The 13,978-nt window shown below is 42.9% G+C and overlaps 1 protein-coding gene across 19 annotated transcripts in view; it reads right to left on the bottom strand.

Annotated features, from left to right (window-relative positions):
* Arhgef11 (Rho guanine nucleotide exchange factor (GEF) 11) overlaps nt 1-13,978 on the bottom strand; it is a 120,492-nt gene that overhangs the window by 39,356 nt on the left and 67,158 nt on the right. For 14 of the 19 annotated variants that reach the window (XM_006501264.2, XM_006501272.2, XM_006501267.2 and 11 more), the window contains 7 exons: nt 12,636-12,685; nt 11,712-11,769; nt 10,692-10,870; nt 9,834-9,905; nt 3,167-3,286; nt 1,294-1,339; nt 620-696 (listed from right to left, as the gene is read on the bottom strand). In XM_006501264.2, coding sequence (XP_006501327.1) covers nt 620-696; nt 1,294-1,339; nt 3,167-3,286; nt 9,834-9,905; nt 10,692-10,870; nt 11,712-11,769; nt 12,636-12,685 — 602 coding nt within the window. The remainder of the gene's footprint in view (nt 1-619; nt 697-1,293; nt 1,340-3,166; nt 3,287-9,833; nt 9,906-10,691; nt 10,871-11,711; nt 11,770-12,635; nt 12,686-13,978) is intronic. The other 5 variants (XM_006501270.2, XM_006501274.2, XM_006501271.2 and 2 more) reach the window with 1 other exon arrangement.

Genomic DNA, 13,978 nt, shown 5'->3' with positions numbered 1-13,978 from the left:
ATGCTGCCACTCACCACACCCTTGATTATGCATTATCCCACTTAATCTAACAGTTCTCTGAGGGGACATCATCTTCCAACCTGCTTTTCACACAAACCAGGCCTCAGAAAGGTCACGAGACTTACTGGTAGTAAAAGGCTGGTAGTATATGTTCAATCCAGGAAGTCTCAGTCACAGCTCACACACGTCCTTGCCAAGTGCATCACGTCTTGTGTATGCCAACCAGAGGTTACAGAGGCTCATATTACATCCCACCACTTTCTTGGTGACCTTCCCACATATCTGTCCTTTTATAGACATTAACCATCTTGTCACCACTAGTCAGGAACAGTCAGAAAAGGACTTGGTGGGGTTCACTAACACTGCCCACCTTTTCACTCCACACTTTACACAACAGAGCTGATTGTAATTGTGATAAATTACAATCCAGATGTGATGATCTGGCATGAGGATGCATGTCAAAGCTGCCCAAATCTAGACCACAGTGACTAAATCCCTGGAGCTAGAATTGTGGAGAAGGTACCCCGATGATGGGCCAGGGAGCAGCAGAGCTGGCCAGTGCCAGGGATGGGACAGTGAATGCATAGCTGTAAATGGCCTTGTGCCTGCTGGCACTCACCTCACTGATGGAGGGAAAGCGTTCTGTCCCTGAGTCCAAGCCACTGTCTGCCTCCTGGGAGTCCACAGAGAGGCGGCCTGAGAAGACACCAGGTTAGACAGTTCTAGAAAAGATCTTAGGTCCTGGGGAACAGACTTTCTTGTGGGCACTAGGTAGGGAGGGAAGCTGCTATCTTCTCACCTATTGCTGGCTGTCCTTTAACTCTTTCACACCAAGACCCTCATGTTCTCCTGACACACTGGTCTTTTGCTCTTCCCCATACCCAGCTTTTGCAAGACCCTCATGTTCTCCTGACACACTGGTCTTTTGCTCTTCCCCATACCCAGCTTTTGCTTATGTCTGCAACTGGGCACAGAACATGTCACCACCTAAAATAAGTCTGTGTAATGCCTTAAAGCTACCCTTACCTTACTCTTCAGCTTATTCCTGACCTTCATCTGGTCACCACCTCTTTCACAAGAGTCTGTTGAACTCCTAACTGCCACATGCTGTCAACAAGCTGCTGTCTGGACTTGTCACCTCAGTAGCTGTTTTTTACTTAACTACTGCTTATTTTTACACACCCAACTGCCCTGTGTCCTGGCATCTCTTTTGCTTGTTATTCTAAAATCTGCCTCATTGGGAGAGACTACCATGAAGTAGCCTCGTTTATACCAGGGGATGACAGGATTTACCTTCACATGTTCTCTGGCTGGTCTCACCACAGAGTGGAAGTACATCCTAAAAGAGAAAAGACCAAAGGGTGAGAACTGTTTTAGAGCCTCTCCCACTCCCGTCCCCAGTCCCCACCCCATCAGAGCCATGTTTGCTTTTATAGCAAGTGGCCACCTCTGCTTTATTGTCTGGGAAATGTCCCGCTTAAAGAGATGCTCTCCGAGAGTGTGTAGCCTGAGAAGGTGGTGACCCAACTTCTTATAGTGGGAAAGGAGCTTGACCATTATTGTAAAACTTAACAAATATCTCCCTTCACTTACCACCCTGGACTTCAAAACATTTATTGCTTTACTTCAGTTATATACAGGAAAGGTATCTAACCATCAAGAAATACAATAGTCCTAAGGCTGCACTGAGGACAGATGTTAAACAGCTGTCTATGAGGAGCACTGGTACTGGCATGGAGCTGTGCCCCAGCCATTGCAGAAGTAACAGTGGCAGTGTTTTACTGTGCACAAAGCATTTCCTTAACAGCATTCGATCTTTCAGCAACTCCAGTAAAGAGGGTATTCCCATGTTACAAATGAGAAGACAGAAAGAAGCTCAGATGTTCAGAAATTGCCACACTCTAAGTGAAAAACAAAAACAAACAACAACAAAAAACCCAAAAGCAGGGCTGGAGTCCCAGTGTCCTGATCTCAGCTCAGAGTCTCAGAATTCACATCACACAGACAGCAGCAGCGGCAGCAGCCACACACACATGCACAAAGCATGGTGCCAGGGGCATGCTTCAGTTCTGGAAGCATGCAACACCCTACTAGGTAGAGTCTGTTGTGTCTTCCTCTATAAGTAAGAAAACAAAGAGAGGGCTCTTAGTGGTTAGGTTGCTTAGCCATGAGGGGAAAGTTGAAAGTTGAGGGGAACTAGAGCTGGGAATCAAAGCTAGATGGCCTGTGCCCATAACCTAAGCCATCCACATGTGCGGACACTCCCTCAGAAAGTACGTTTGTAAAGTTTATCTGCCTGTGCTTTCACCAACTTCTAAGCAGGACATTTAAAAAAGAACATAAAATGTCTTAAAGTTTTAAAAAGTTATTTTTGCTTTTGTGTTTATTGGTGTTTTTGCATGCACTCATGCATGTATTACACCATGTATGCGCAGCATCCATGGAGGCCAGAGGAGGGATGGGATTCCCTGGAACGGAAGTTACAGACAGTTGTGAGCTACCGTGTGGGTGCTGGGAAATGAACCTGTGTCCCCTAGAAGAGCAGTCAGTGCTCGCAACTGCTGACCAGCTCTACCTCAAACAACCTGTATGGCTTTGGGAAAAGTCTCTTCTTAGGCAGTACAGTTTCCTAAGGTTAGTTCTTACTCACCCAAAGAACTGAGGCTGGATAGCTATAAGCAAGGCACTCAGAGTAAAGTCCCTGACGAGGAGAACAACCAACCGCCTCCTGTGTGGCATTTTCTAGAAAGTGCATCTAGATCTGTAGCTACTTACTGAGATGCTTTTCTGAGGATAATGAAGGGAGGAACGTATGTTCCTCTGAGGAGATTGTCAGAGAAAAAGCTACCAGATGAATGGTGAGTGACACCAGAGTGGAAATACACATCTTGAGGAAAGTATTCAGAAGGGAAGAGTAATTAGCAAACTGAAGCAGACACTCTAATTTAGTTTTTTCATATTTGCTTTTCACAAGGAGGGCATGAAGCAGGCTTTGATATCCTGTGGTATCTCCACAGTCTCCCGGGTAGGTATTGCAATAGGGATCACTCAGCCTCTGTGGTGCTAGTCCTGCCATGGCCCAAGAGGCTTTCTGCCCCACTCTCCTTCTCCTACACTAATCTGTCTGCATGGAGCTGTTCCTGAAGCAGTGCCTGCTACCACTCACCACTAAGCCACCAGTCTCCTGCTGGATCTTCAGCTGTAATTGAGTGACTCGCCGCCGGGCACCTTCGATTTGCTCTTCTAGCAGGCTGGCGGGGTTCCGACTATACACCTCACAGATACGCTAGGGAGGGGTAAGAAGGAGTAGAAAAGGGAGGAGGAGGAGGGGAAAAGGTAGAGGGGTGGTTAGTAGAGGATAGCTGACTTACCAGCAGTAAGAACAGTAGTTACCACAAAACAAGAAGAGAGAAGAGATTTCCATCTGTTATAGATGCCTGCCTGCTATTCCACCGTCATTTAGGATCAGAAAAAGGGGTGACTGATGAGAGACAGAATGTATGAGCAGCTGAGAAAGGAAACCAACCAACCAACAAACCAGAAACCAGAAGGCCTGTCCTACACTCACCTATATTTAAGGGCTGGACGAGGTTGCACATGTAACTCACACTCAAGTGACTATGCAGATCACTACACAGATGATGTTAGGGCAACTGTAACAGAATGGAAATCTCAAAGAAGGAGAGGAAAAGCTTAGAAGCACTGAAGGGCAGGCACCATCTAGGTGCCTCTTCTAACGTGTCTGCAGCATGCAGCAGCAGAGCAGGAGCTGAGAGGACTGTCACTAGACCCTGGCCCCTCCATTTACTACCTGCCCCAATACAGCTGTCAAGAATGCAGGTGACAGTATCTGCATCCTGAGACCACCCTAAGATCTCAATACGATTAGGTAACACATTGCTCACCAGAGTGGCTGTGGCAGTTTTTTGCTGAAATGTTTTTGTACAAAAGGAATCACTAGCAAAACTTCCTAGCTGAATGATGACATTAGATTTACATATTCACTGACTTCATCTGAAGCTCCTGCTACCTGCCAACCTCATTAAAATTCCTTACACTTTACATTTATCTGTTCCACGCAAACAGAGTCCAAACATCTGTCTCAGCAGATAATACCATCTGAGAACTCCAACATTGTTCCACTTCAAAACATCTGCATCTGTACTGCCTGGTTTCGTCTGTCAACTTGACATAAGCTACAGTTATCACAGAAAAAAGGAGCCTCTCTTGAGGAAATGCCTTCATGAGATTGATTTTTCTCAACAAGAAAATCAAGGTGACCAAGGCGGGGAGGGCCCGTTGTGGGCGGTGCCATCCCTGGGCTGTTGGTTCCGGGTTCTATAAGAAAGCAAGCTGAGCAAGCTAGTAAGCAGCGCCCCTCCTGCCTCCAAGTTCCTGCCCTGTGTGAGTTCCTGTCCTGACTTCCTTTGGTGATGAACAGCAATGTGGAAGTGTAAGCTGAATAAAGCCTTTCCTCTCCACCTTGCTTCTTGGTCATGATGTTTTGTGCAGAAATACAAACCCTGACTGAGACAGCATCCATCTCTCTCTTCTTGTGACTCAGAAATTGCATCTTTTATCACTCCAAAGCACTCTGATTACTTGAAAAGTTCCTTAGACATCAGATACATTTAAAATTTTTTTCAAATGGTTCCTTTCCTTTATCCTGCCTTTTAAAAACATTCCTAAGTTCCCTAAATTAAGAGCAAATTCCCACAATAAATTATTTTTGCCAATCTAGATTGTTTTCTAAGCCACAGCCCCATTTTTCTCCCTTTCCCTAACCTCAGCAGCTACCCTTTAAAAGATCAAATAGCAGCAAATGGTATAGACACTGGATGCTGGCACAGTGACACAGATGTACACAAATCTTCAAACTACTTCCAGGTTTCTCTCCTCTGCATTGGTGTGTTGGTTGACTTCAGCCGGACCCCAGCTTCAGTGATTATCTTGTTGCTGAGGATACCGAAGCTCCTTTCTCAGAGCCATTTCCCAGAGCATAGAGACTACCCAGACACCTCATAGACATGCTCAATTCAGACCCAAGCTGACCTTTAATTGCATCCTGTAAGCCTTGCTCCTGTGTCCTGACTCCACCCATGGCACCAAACTCAGAGTCATCCTTTATTCTTTCTCTTCTTAGCACATGGTTTAAGTTTCCCTGATGTGACCTCCGAGACACTTCTGACCAGCTCTCTTTTTCATTCTAACTTCTAGTGTTCTTGTCAAGCCTGCCATCATCTCATATACTAAGAGCAGCCACCACAAGGTTTCTTTATGTCAAGTGTGTGTGTGCCTCAGGGTATGTATGAACAGGTGCCTGCAAAGGCCAAAGGGCCCATGATTCTTTGAAAATAGAGCTACAGGAAGTTGCAAGTGACCCCATGTGGGCGCTGGGAACTGAGTCCGGGTCCTCTGCAGGAACAGCAAATGCTCTTACCCATAGAATCATCTCTCCAGCTCCCAAAACACACTTCAAGAAAACTGATTTGAAACCTTTGATCAATTCCCATTTCCTTTAGAAGAAATTCCAAGATCTTTAAGTGACCCAAATCACTTGCCAACCACTGTCTTCTTCTGTCATTTCAATGTTCTGGTCACAGCAGACTGAACCCAATTCAATGATCACCTCAGGAAAGCACTGATGATAATTGCATAAATTACTCATTCTTTCAGGCTTCCATGGTGCCTAAGAATTATTTTAAAATTTGGCATTGAGATATAATTCACATAATTTAAACTTATTGAAAGTGTACAACACAGTTTTTAGTATATCACACAGTTGTGTAATCATTCTCGCTATCAAATTCCAGCACATTCTCACTGCTTCAGTGAGAAAGCCGGTTCCTGTAAGCAGTCACTGCCAGTCTACCGCTCCCACCTCCCAGCTTCTGGTGACCGTGAGACTGTTTGTTTCTGAGCATTTGCCTACTCTGTACATTCCACACAGGCAGGACCACAACATTTATGGGCTTTTGTCTGGCTTCTTTCACTTAGAATGTCTTCAGGGTTCTTCCACTTGTAGCATGCATCCATTCTTTTTTTACAGCTAAATACCCTACTGTGTTGAAGATATACCGCATTTTTGTTATCAGTTATAGACTCTAGGTTATTTCCTTTTGGCTATCACAAAGACAGTTGTCATGAATGTTCCTGTATACATTCTTGTGTGAATATGAATTTTCAATTCTGCTTGGCATTTATGTAGAAGTGGATTTTTCTGGTTACACAGTATCTGTGTTTAACACCTGGAATAACTGCCTAACATTTCCACATGACTGTATTCTTTTATATTCCCACCATCAGTGACGCAAACAGACTGGGACAGTAAACTTGCAGACAAATATAAAAACATTCCTCAGGTTTGTCTAAGGCCCTTCCCAGCATGCTACTCTCCATTATTTTGGGTATAAAGACCCCGGTGGCTATGAAGCAGAAGTAGCATCTTGTCATCTGGAGAAGCAGTCCGTCTTCTCACATGCTTATTTGCCACATGGAGTTCTTTCATTGTGTTTTTAGGATGTTTTTCACTACATGACCTAGGCTGGCTTCCAAACTGCAATTCTGCCTCAGACTCCACGTGTTGAAATTACAGGTGTATGTCACAATTCTAGCATGTATCTTCTATAGAGAACTGTTCAAATTATTTGCTAATTTTGTTTAGAATAAGAACAAACTAATGGGCTGGTGAGATGGCTCAGTGGTTAAGAGCACTGACTGCTCTTCCGAAGGTCCTGAGTTCAAATCCCAGCAACCACATGGTGGCTCACAACCATCTATAATGAGATCTGATGGCCTATTCTGGAGCATTTGAAGACAGCTACGGTGTACTTACATATAGTAATAAATAAGTCTTTGAGCCAGAGTGAGCAGGGACTGAGAAAGCAGGGTTGACCAGAGTGAGCGGGGCTGACTGGAGCAAGCAGAGATCCTAAAATTCAATTCCCAATAACCACATGAAGGCTCACAACCATCTGTTCAGCTACAGTGTACTCATATACATAAAATAAATAAACAAATCTTAAAAAAAAACCCAACAACAAAGAACAAACTAATGGGGCTGGAGAGCAGTCCTGGGGTTAAGAGCATTATTACTCTTCCAGAGGATCTGACGCCCTCTTCTGAGTTTTCAGAGTACCTGCACATATGCATTCCTAAAAAATATTAAAATATTTTTAATTGGGAGACAGAGGCAGGTAGATCTCCAAGTTCCAGGCTAGCCTGGTCTACAGAGTGAGTTCCAGAACAGCTAGGGTACCCTATCTTGGAAAACCAAAATCAAAACCAACCAACCAAAACAACAAAGCTAATAAATTAAAAAAAAATCAAATAATATTTTGAATTAATCAGCTTCCTACCTAATGTGGGTTTTTTTTTTTTTGCTCTGTTTTGTTGTTGTTTTGTTTTTTTTTTTTTTATTTTGGCTCTTGTTTGCTTGCTTCTAGTACTGTGTATGAAATGAATCCAGGATCTAGGCAAGTGTTCTACCACTGAATAAAAAGTCATAGCCCTGCAAATTGTTTTTTTAATATGAGTATACTGTAGCCATCTCCAGACACACCAGAAGAGGGCATAGGGTTGTGAGCAGCTGGTGTTCTTAACTGCTCCATCTCTCCTGTCCCCTTGCCAAATTTTTAACTGTGTTGTCGTTTTTATTATTTTATGTGTATGGGTATTGTGCTTGCTTGCATGTCTGTGTACCACGTGCATGCAGGGTCCACTGAGTTCAAAAGAGCACTGGATCCCCTGGAACTGGAGTTACAGTAGTTGTGAGCTGCCATGTGGGTGCTGGGAGTTTTGAACCTGGGTCCTCTGGAAGAGAAGCCAGTGCTTTTAACCGCTGAGCCATCTCTCCAGTCCCATTATTTGCCTTTTTACTCTTGAGGTGGAAGAGTTCTTTAAACAGTCTGGTAACTGGACCCTTAGCAGACATCTGACTGTGAGATATTTCTTTTCTTCTGTGAGCTGCCATTTTATTATTTTATTTTACTCCTTTAAATACATACATTTTAATTTTGATGATATCCATCTATCTTTTTGGGGGATTGTTTGTGTTTTTAGTAGCATAGGCAAACCAGTGGCTAATCCAAGGTTATGAAGATTCACACTCATGTTTCTTGTAAAAGTTTTGTTTTGTTTTTTTGCTCATTACTTATATCTAACGTAATGTAAATGCTGCGTAGCTACAATCCTGAGAAAACAATGACACGAAGACCATCTGTACATATTCAGCTCAGATGCAAGTCCCCTCTTTTCCATCTCTCTGGAGTTTGATACTCTTGTCTGTTGAGACTTTATTAACCCATTCTTAATTAAGTTTTGTTAATTGCATAAGGATACAGATTAATTCTTTGTTTGTACATATCCAGCTGACCCAGCACTATCTGTTGAAGAGACAAACACTATTGAATTGTCTTAGTACCTTTGTTGGAAATGAGTTGCTATAGATGTATGAACTTCATACACAAGTCTAAACTCTAGTCCATTGACCTATATGTCTAGCATTATATTGTAGCACAGTGTCTTAGTAATCCAGTGTGAATATACAAGCACCAATTTACAACATAGTATGCCTTCATTTACCCCATCACTCTATGGTCTATGGAATTGCTATAGCTCCTTAAGGGTCTCTGTAACCATCCTAACTCCTGCCTCTAAGGCTCCCCTCACTCACTGCTCTCACAGAATACTTAGCATACAGCAAGAGCACAGTGCTTGTTAAGTGTGTTTTCACACCTCCATGCCTTTCCCTCAGCTGTTTTCTCACAAATAGTCCCCAAACTCTTTTTATTTATTTTTGAGTCAGGGTCACTCTATGTTACATAGCCTTGGTGGGGCTGAGACTCACCACACAGACCAGGCAGGCCTTAAAGTTACCAGGATGCACGTGTCTCACTCTCCAAGTATCAGCATAAAGCTTATGTGCTACCTTCCTCATCTCCTCCATTTCTCTGTCTGTCACAGTTCCATTCCTCCAAATCTGACCAAAACACTAATTTTACTGCAAAGCTTTCATACATCACTGTAGTTGTTCTGCCTTAAAATTTTTATTATCAACTCTTTGTTCTTCCTACTTTCCTATTATAAAATTGGAAATTTTTCCAATTAGATTTTAAGTACACTGAAGGCAAGAACTACCTCATCTCCTTTTTGTATACCACAGAAACTAAAGCAATGCTTTATATATAATAAGTACTTATAGCATGACCTATTCCAGTCAAATTAATCTTCTTCTTGGTCTCTGTGCCCATCATTCTCTGGCTGGTAGTCTCTCTTCATCCTCTCCATCATCAGTCTAGACCAGCATCCTTCTACCCACCCCTACCCTCCCAGGTTACCTTTCATTTCCTTGGATTCCTCTAAGCTATTCCAATGAACTGCAATGTTCCTCAGTTCTACTAGTTTCTTACTTTAGTCTCTTTCCTTATTTATTTATTTATTTATTTATTTATTTATTTATTTATTTATATTTTGTCTAGCTAGTCATCCTCCTAATGGATTAACCATAGGCTTCTGCCATCCTACTCACCCACTTTAATAAATTCTATTGGCCAGAGGCAACCCTTTAATGGTCTTGAGATAGTACTTTTTTTGTTTGCTGAGGACTGAACCAAGGACCTTAAGCATGTGCTCTACCACTGGGCTATATACCAACAGCTCTAAGGTTTTACTATAATTGGACATGGTCTACAAAATTAATAAAAACTTAATTTTGTTGCAAAAAACAAAAAACAAAAACAAAAAAACCTTCGGTTGCACACACTGGTAGATTGCTGTGATAAGGGACAATCTCATGAAGACACTGTCCAGCCTATCTTTAACAGTGATCTCACCTGTAACTCCTTCTCCTCCTGCCTTAGCATATTCCTGAGGATTTGAGTGGCGTGCTTTTGGACTTCAGGATCCTAGGGATGGAAATAGAACATTAGTGAGGCCTGGAGACTAGCTCAATAGCTTAATTCTCTGATATCTGCTCATTCCTGGGTGAGGAAAGGTGTTGAGAGTAGACTCTTAGTCATGAGTACAATATGGATAATGTAACACCTTGCTGGAATGCAATTAACATAAAAATCTTAATTTATTTTTAACTTTACGACTGAGCTTAGATATCCTGGCTATAATCAGCTTTAATATTGAACTGTTTTCTAACTTCTCCAAAGCCCTGGTCAATCTTCTATTCAATTTGGAAGCCTGTTCCTTATCCATATCTGCATCTTGCCACTGTGAAGTCTTTACACAGGTTGTTCTACTCTTGAGGGCTCTCTTTGACCTATTTTTGTTCTTTCTGACTCTTCCTCTCCTGACTGTCCTCTGTATTGCACTCTTCCAGGCAGCCCCCTTACTCTGGGAAGCAGTCTCTGACTTTCAAGCACACCCTCCCAACACCAACTGGTCTAACAGCTGCTTCTGTCCATGCCTGGGGCCCAGGTAGGAAGAGTACCTGATATTCTCTGTGAGTCTGCACACAGTGAGGAAACACTGAAGATGCTACTATAAACCACTTATGAAACCAGAGGAGTAGGGCATAAGGCATGGACGGCCATCTATGCAGACTGCATTTTTAACTCTTTGGTGGTATTCACATGTTTCTTTTGGTCTATCTCTGCTTCCCATAACCCTGTTTAAGTTTCACTGAGGGAGATCGTCAAAGAGCCCCTAGAGTGATCAGCAGGCATTTAGAAAACTATTACCTGTAGAGGTTTAGGTCCAGTAATGTGTTGTGGAGGTGGCAAGGGTGGAGGAGGAGGTGGTGGAGGAATCATGGGGTTAACTCTGGGCCCTCCTGACAGAGAAGGGTTCTGCTGGAGCCCAGAGACACCGATGGAGGAAGGAGAAGAGCCCAGGAGGGTAAGCGCAACATAGGCGCCAGCTAGAAGGAAGGAAGAGGATGCTTGCTTCAGTACCAGTGTACTCTTAGTTAGGCACAAAGAAAATCATCTTTCTTCTTTCATTAACCCTCATGATCCTGTAGACTAAAATCTCATTTTTAAAGTTCTAGCCATTTGCTAATTTCTGTCCTCCTGCCCTGCACCAACCAAGTTATCCTTTCTTCACATAGAGACTCCAACCAAAATCTCAACCATAAATATCTCTGGAAACATTCCCAGTGAGCCATCTCACCCAATTCTCTTCTTTGCTTTTTTTGAGGTGTCTTTCAATGTAGCTGAGAATAGCCTTAAATTCAAGGTTCTCCTGCCTCAGTCTGGGTGCTGGGATTGTATGGGTGCACTACCATGCCCAGCTTCCTTCTTTATCTCATTAAACTGAACCAATGTTAAGTGTAGCACACTGCCTGCCTGGCACACACCAGGCCCTCTAAGTCTAGCCTTCCACTCCCCCAAGGCTTCCCATTCTCGTCATTTACTTCCTCGGTATTCGTCTATCTGACTATCTGTATAGACTCACTTGGCCGATATTCCTGGCTAGAATTTTTTGCCTCTCTTCTGCCTCCATAGGTAGAACGTGAATGGAACAGATGACAATTAAATGAAGTGGTTTTAGTAGGTATGGTCAGGAGGGGCAAAGATGGTGTGCTACAAATGAAAACAAATAGCGTCTACTTGACGTCACACTAGGGGTTTGTAGCAGTTTAAGTTTATCACTCATGTTAAGACTAAAGATGTGGTTTCAGCTGTCTCAGTATCTATAAATGATGCCTCTAGAGTCAGTAAACCTGCCAATCTGTCCCAGAGTCCACCTAAGCAACTCACATTTGATAAGCTTCACTACCTCCAGGTGTGAGCTATTGGTCACCATGGTGCCGTTTACCTGTTGGAGGGACAAAGAGCATTGAGTATTAATGGTGTGAACCTTTTTCCAAGTTGAAAATGTCATTTCCTTCGGGCTATTTCCCAGTGGTTTTCAGTTACCTCTGGCTACTTGTTTACTCAAATTTACATCATCACTTTATTCAAGCTGGCTTCTAAGTTCTCAGGGAGAAGCCCCACGTTCTCCATTCACTGACTTTTCATCTACACCTGTATATATCAGCTGGCCCTATGGGTTTCTCTTCCTTACTAGAGGGGCTGAAGTCTCTGCTGCTAGGATTTCTTTTTTTTTTTTTTTTAAGATTTATTTATTTATTTATTATATGTAAGTACACTGTAGCTGTCTTCAGACACTCCAGGAGAGGGCGTCAGATCTCGTTACGGATGGTTGTGAGCCACCATGTGGTTGCTGGGATTTGAACTTCGGACCTTCGGAAGAGCAGTCGGGTGCTCTTACCCACTGAGCCATCTCACCAGCCCCTAGGATTTCTTTAATGTAGCCAGGGCTCTACTCTGCCAATATCCAGAAGATTATCTCACGCCAACACCGAGGAAGACACACGAAGCTAAGAACCCGAGGGCGTGGGTCCTTCACTAGCCACAGCTGTTTCCTCTTAACCCTATTTTTTGTCTTTTGTGAAATAAGGATAAATAAAACCAGTTCCAGAACACTTCAAGGTCAGTGAACTTGAAGAACTGGGATCACAGAAGCTGGCCATCTTCATCCCCTTCCCTGTTATGTATGGTAATACCTGATCTAGTGGCTGCTGAGAGGGAGAAATGAAATGAACTACGAGATAGGCACTGCACTGGGCAGCTCTTGAACCTGCCACTACTGTAAGACGGGGGCAGGTCAGGTTTACTCACTTTGATGATCCGGTCACCCTCTTTCACACCAGCTCTCATGGCTGCGCCTCCTGTAGGGAGAAGACCTCGTCGTCAGCAGAGTCCTACAGCCGCCCCATCTACACCAACCACACCACAGACCCATGCTCTGAAACTTTATGTCAGAATGTCAAATCCTGGGTGGACACCCAATTCTGCTCCAGCAACGTGAGGCCTATTAATCTGGAGTGGACCACACTGGGTCACACCTGCTGCTTTGCTCTTCACCTAGCTCAGAGAATGGCGTGCAGACAGCCAACTAATGTGGGGCACAGGTACGACCAGGCTCTGAGAAGAGTATACTTTTGATTTATTTGAATGCTTTAAGATCAGATAAGAGTTATTTCTTATTATCCCATGGGAAACATAATTTTACTGTATTAAATATAGTTAGTAAAGTAATAAGAAGAATTAGAGAAGTGGATTAAAACCTTAGCTTTCAAACCGGTGGCTTATAATTCTTGAGAAGCTCATAAAGATACTTCTCCAGGTTCTTACCATTAGAGATAATAACATTCTACTAAACAGATTTCAATCCATTGATAGTCTCTTCATTTGAGGTATTAAGAAGACCGTATTAAGGTCTTCTGATGTCAGCTGACCAAAGTGGAGCCCAGATGACCCTGCTCTTGACCGTTTTAACTGGAGGGTACAGAGTTTTGGTTCACAAGTTGTAAATAGCTTCTATTTTAACCTTAATTTATATCCAAGAAGCACAAGAACACTACAACAAAAACAAGCTAATGAGAAGCATAAACATTATATTTTGTAAATTTTCCCCAAGATGCTCCTAGTATATCAAGTCTATTTTTCATTTTAGCTTTCAATTTGGGAACTAAGATTGCCATCATCTAACATGTACTGTTGGAGGCCGGAGAGATGGCTCAGTGGTTAACAGCACTTGCTACTTTTGCAGAGGCTCTGGGTTGGTGCCCAGAACAGTGAATGGTTCTGGGCACCAACTGTAACTACCTGTAACTCCAGTTTCAGGGAATCCCATGCCCTCTTCTGGCCTCTGTGGGCAGATTTTATATTATTATTGTTGTGTTGTTGTCATATAGACCAGGTTGACCCTAAATACATAGAGGAATCCAACCGCTTCTGCCTCTCAAGTGCTGGGATTAAACGTGTGTGCTACAACGCCCAGCTCAAATTCAACATTTTAAAATTACTTGTTATTAGAAGTAACCTGATGTTTATATATTCAGTAAGATAGCTACTTCCTCTCTAATTTCAAGTTATTTGCTAGTAGATTTCCACACATTGCACATTTTTAAGAAATTGTATATGTATGTAAATGTGCATCACAAAGTGCTTTACCACTT

This window comes from Mus musculus, chromosome 3 (genome assembly GCF_000001635.26).
Source record: "Mus musculus strain C57BL/6J chromosome 3, GRCm38.p6 C57BL/6J".
NCBI lineage: Eukaryota > Metazoa > Chordata > Mammalia > Rodentia > Muridae > Mus > Mus musculus.
The sequence above is the reverse complement of the archived record's forward strand: the minus strand, read 5'-3'. Positions and strand labels throughout refer to the sequence as shown.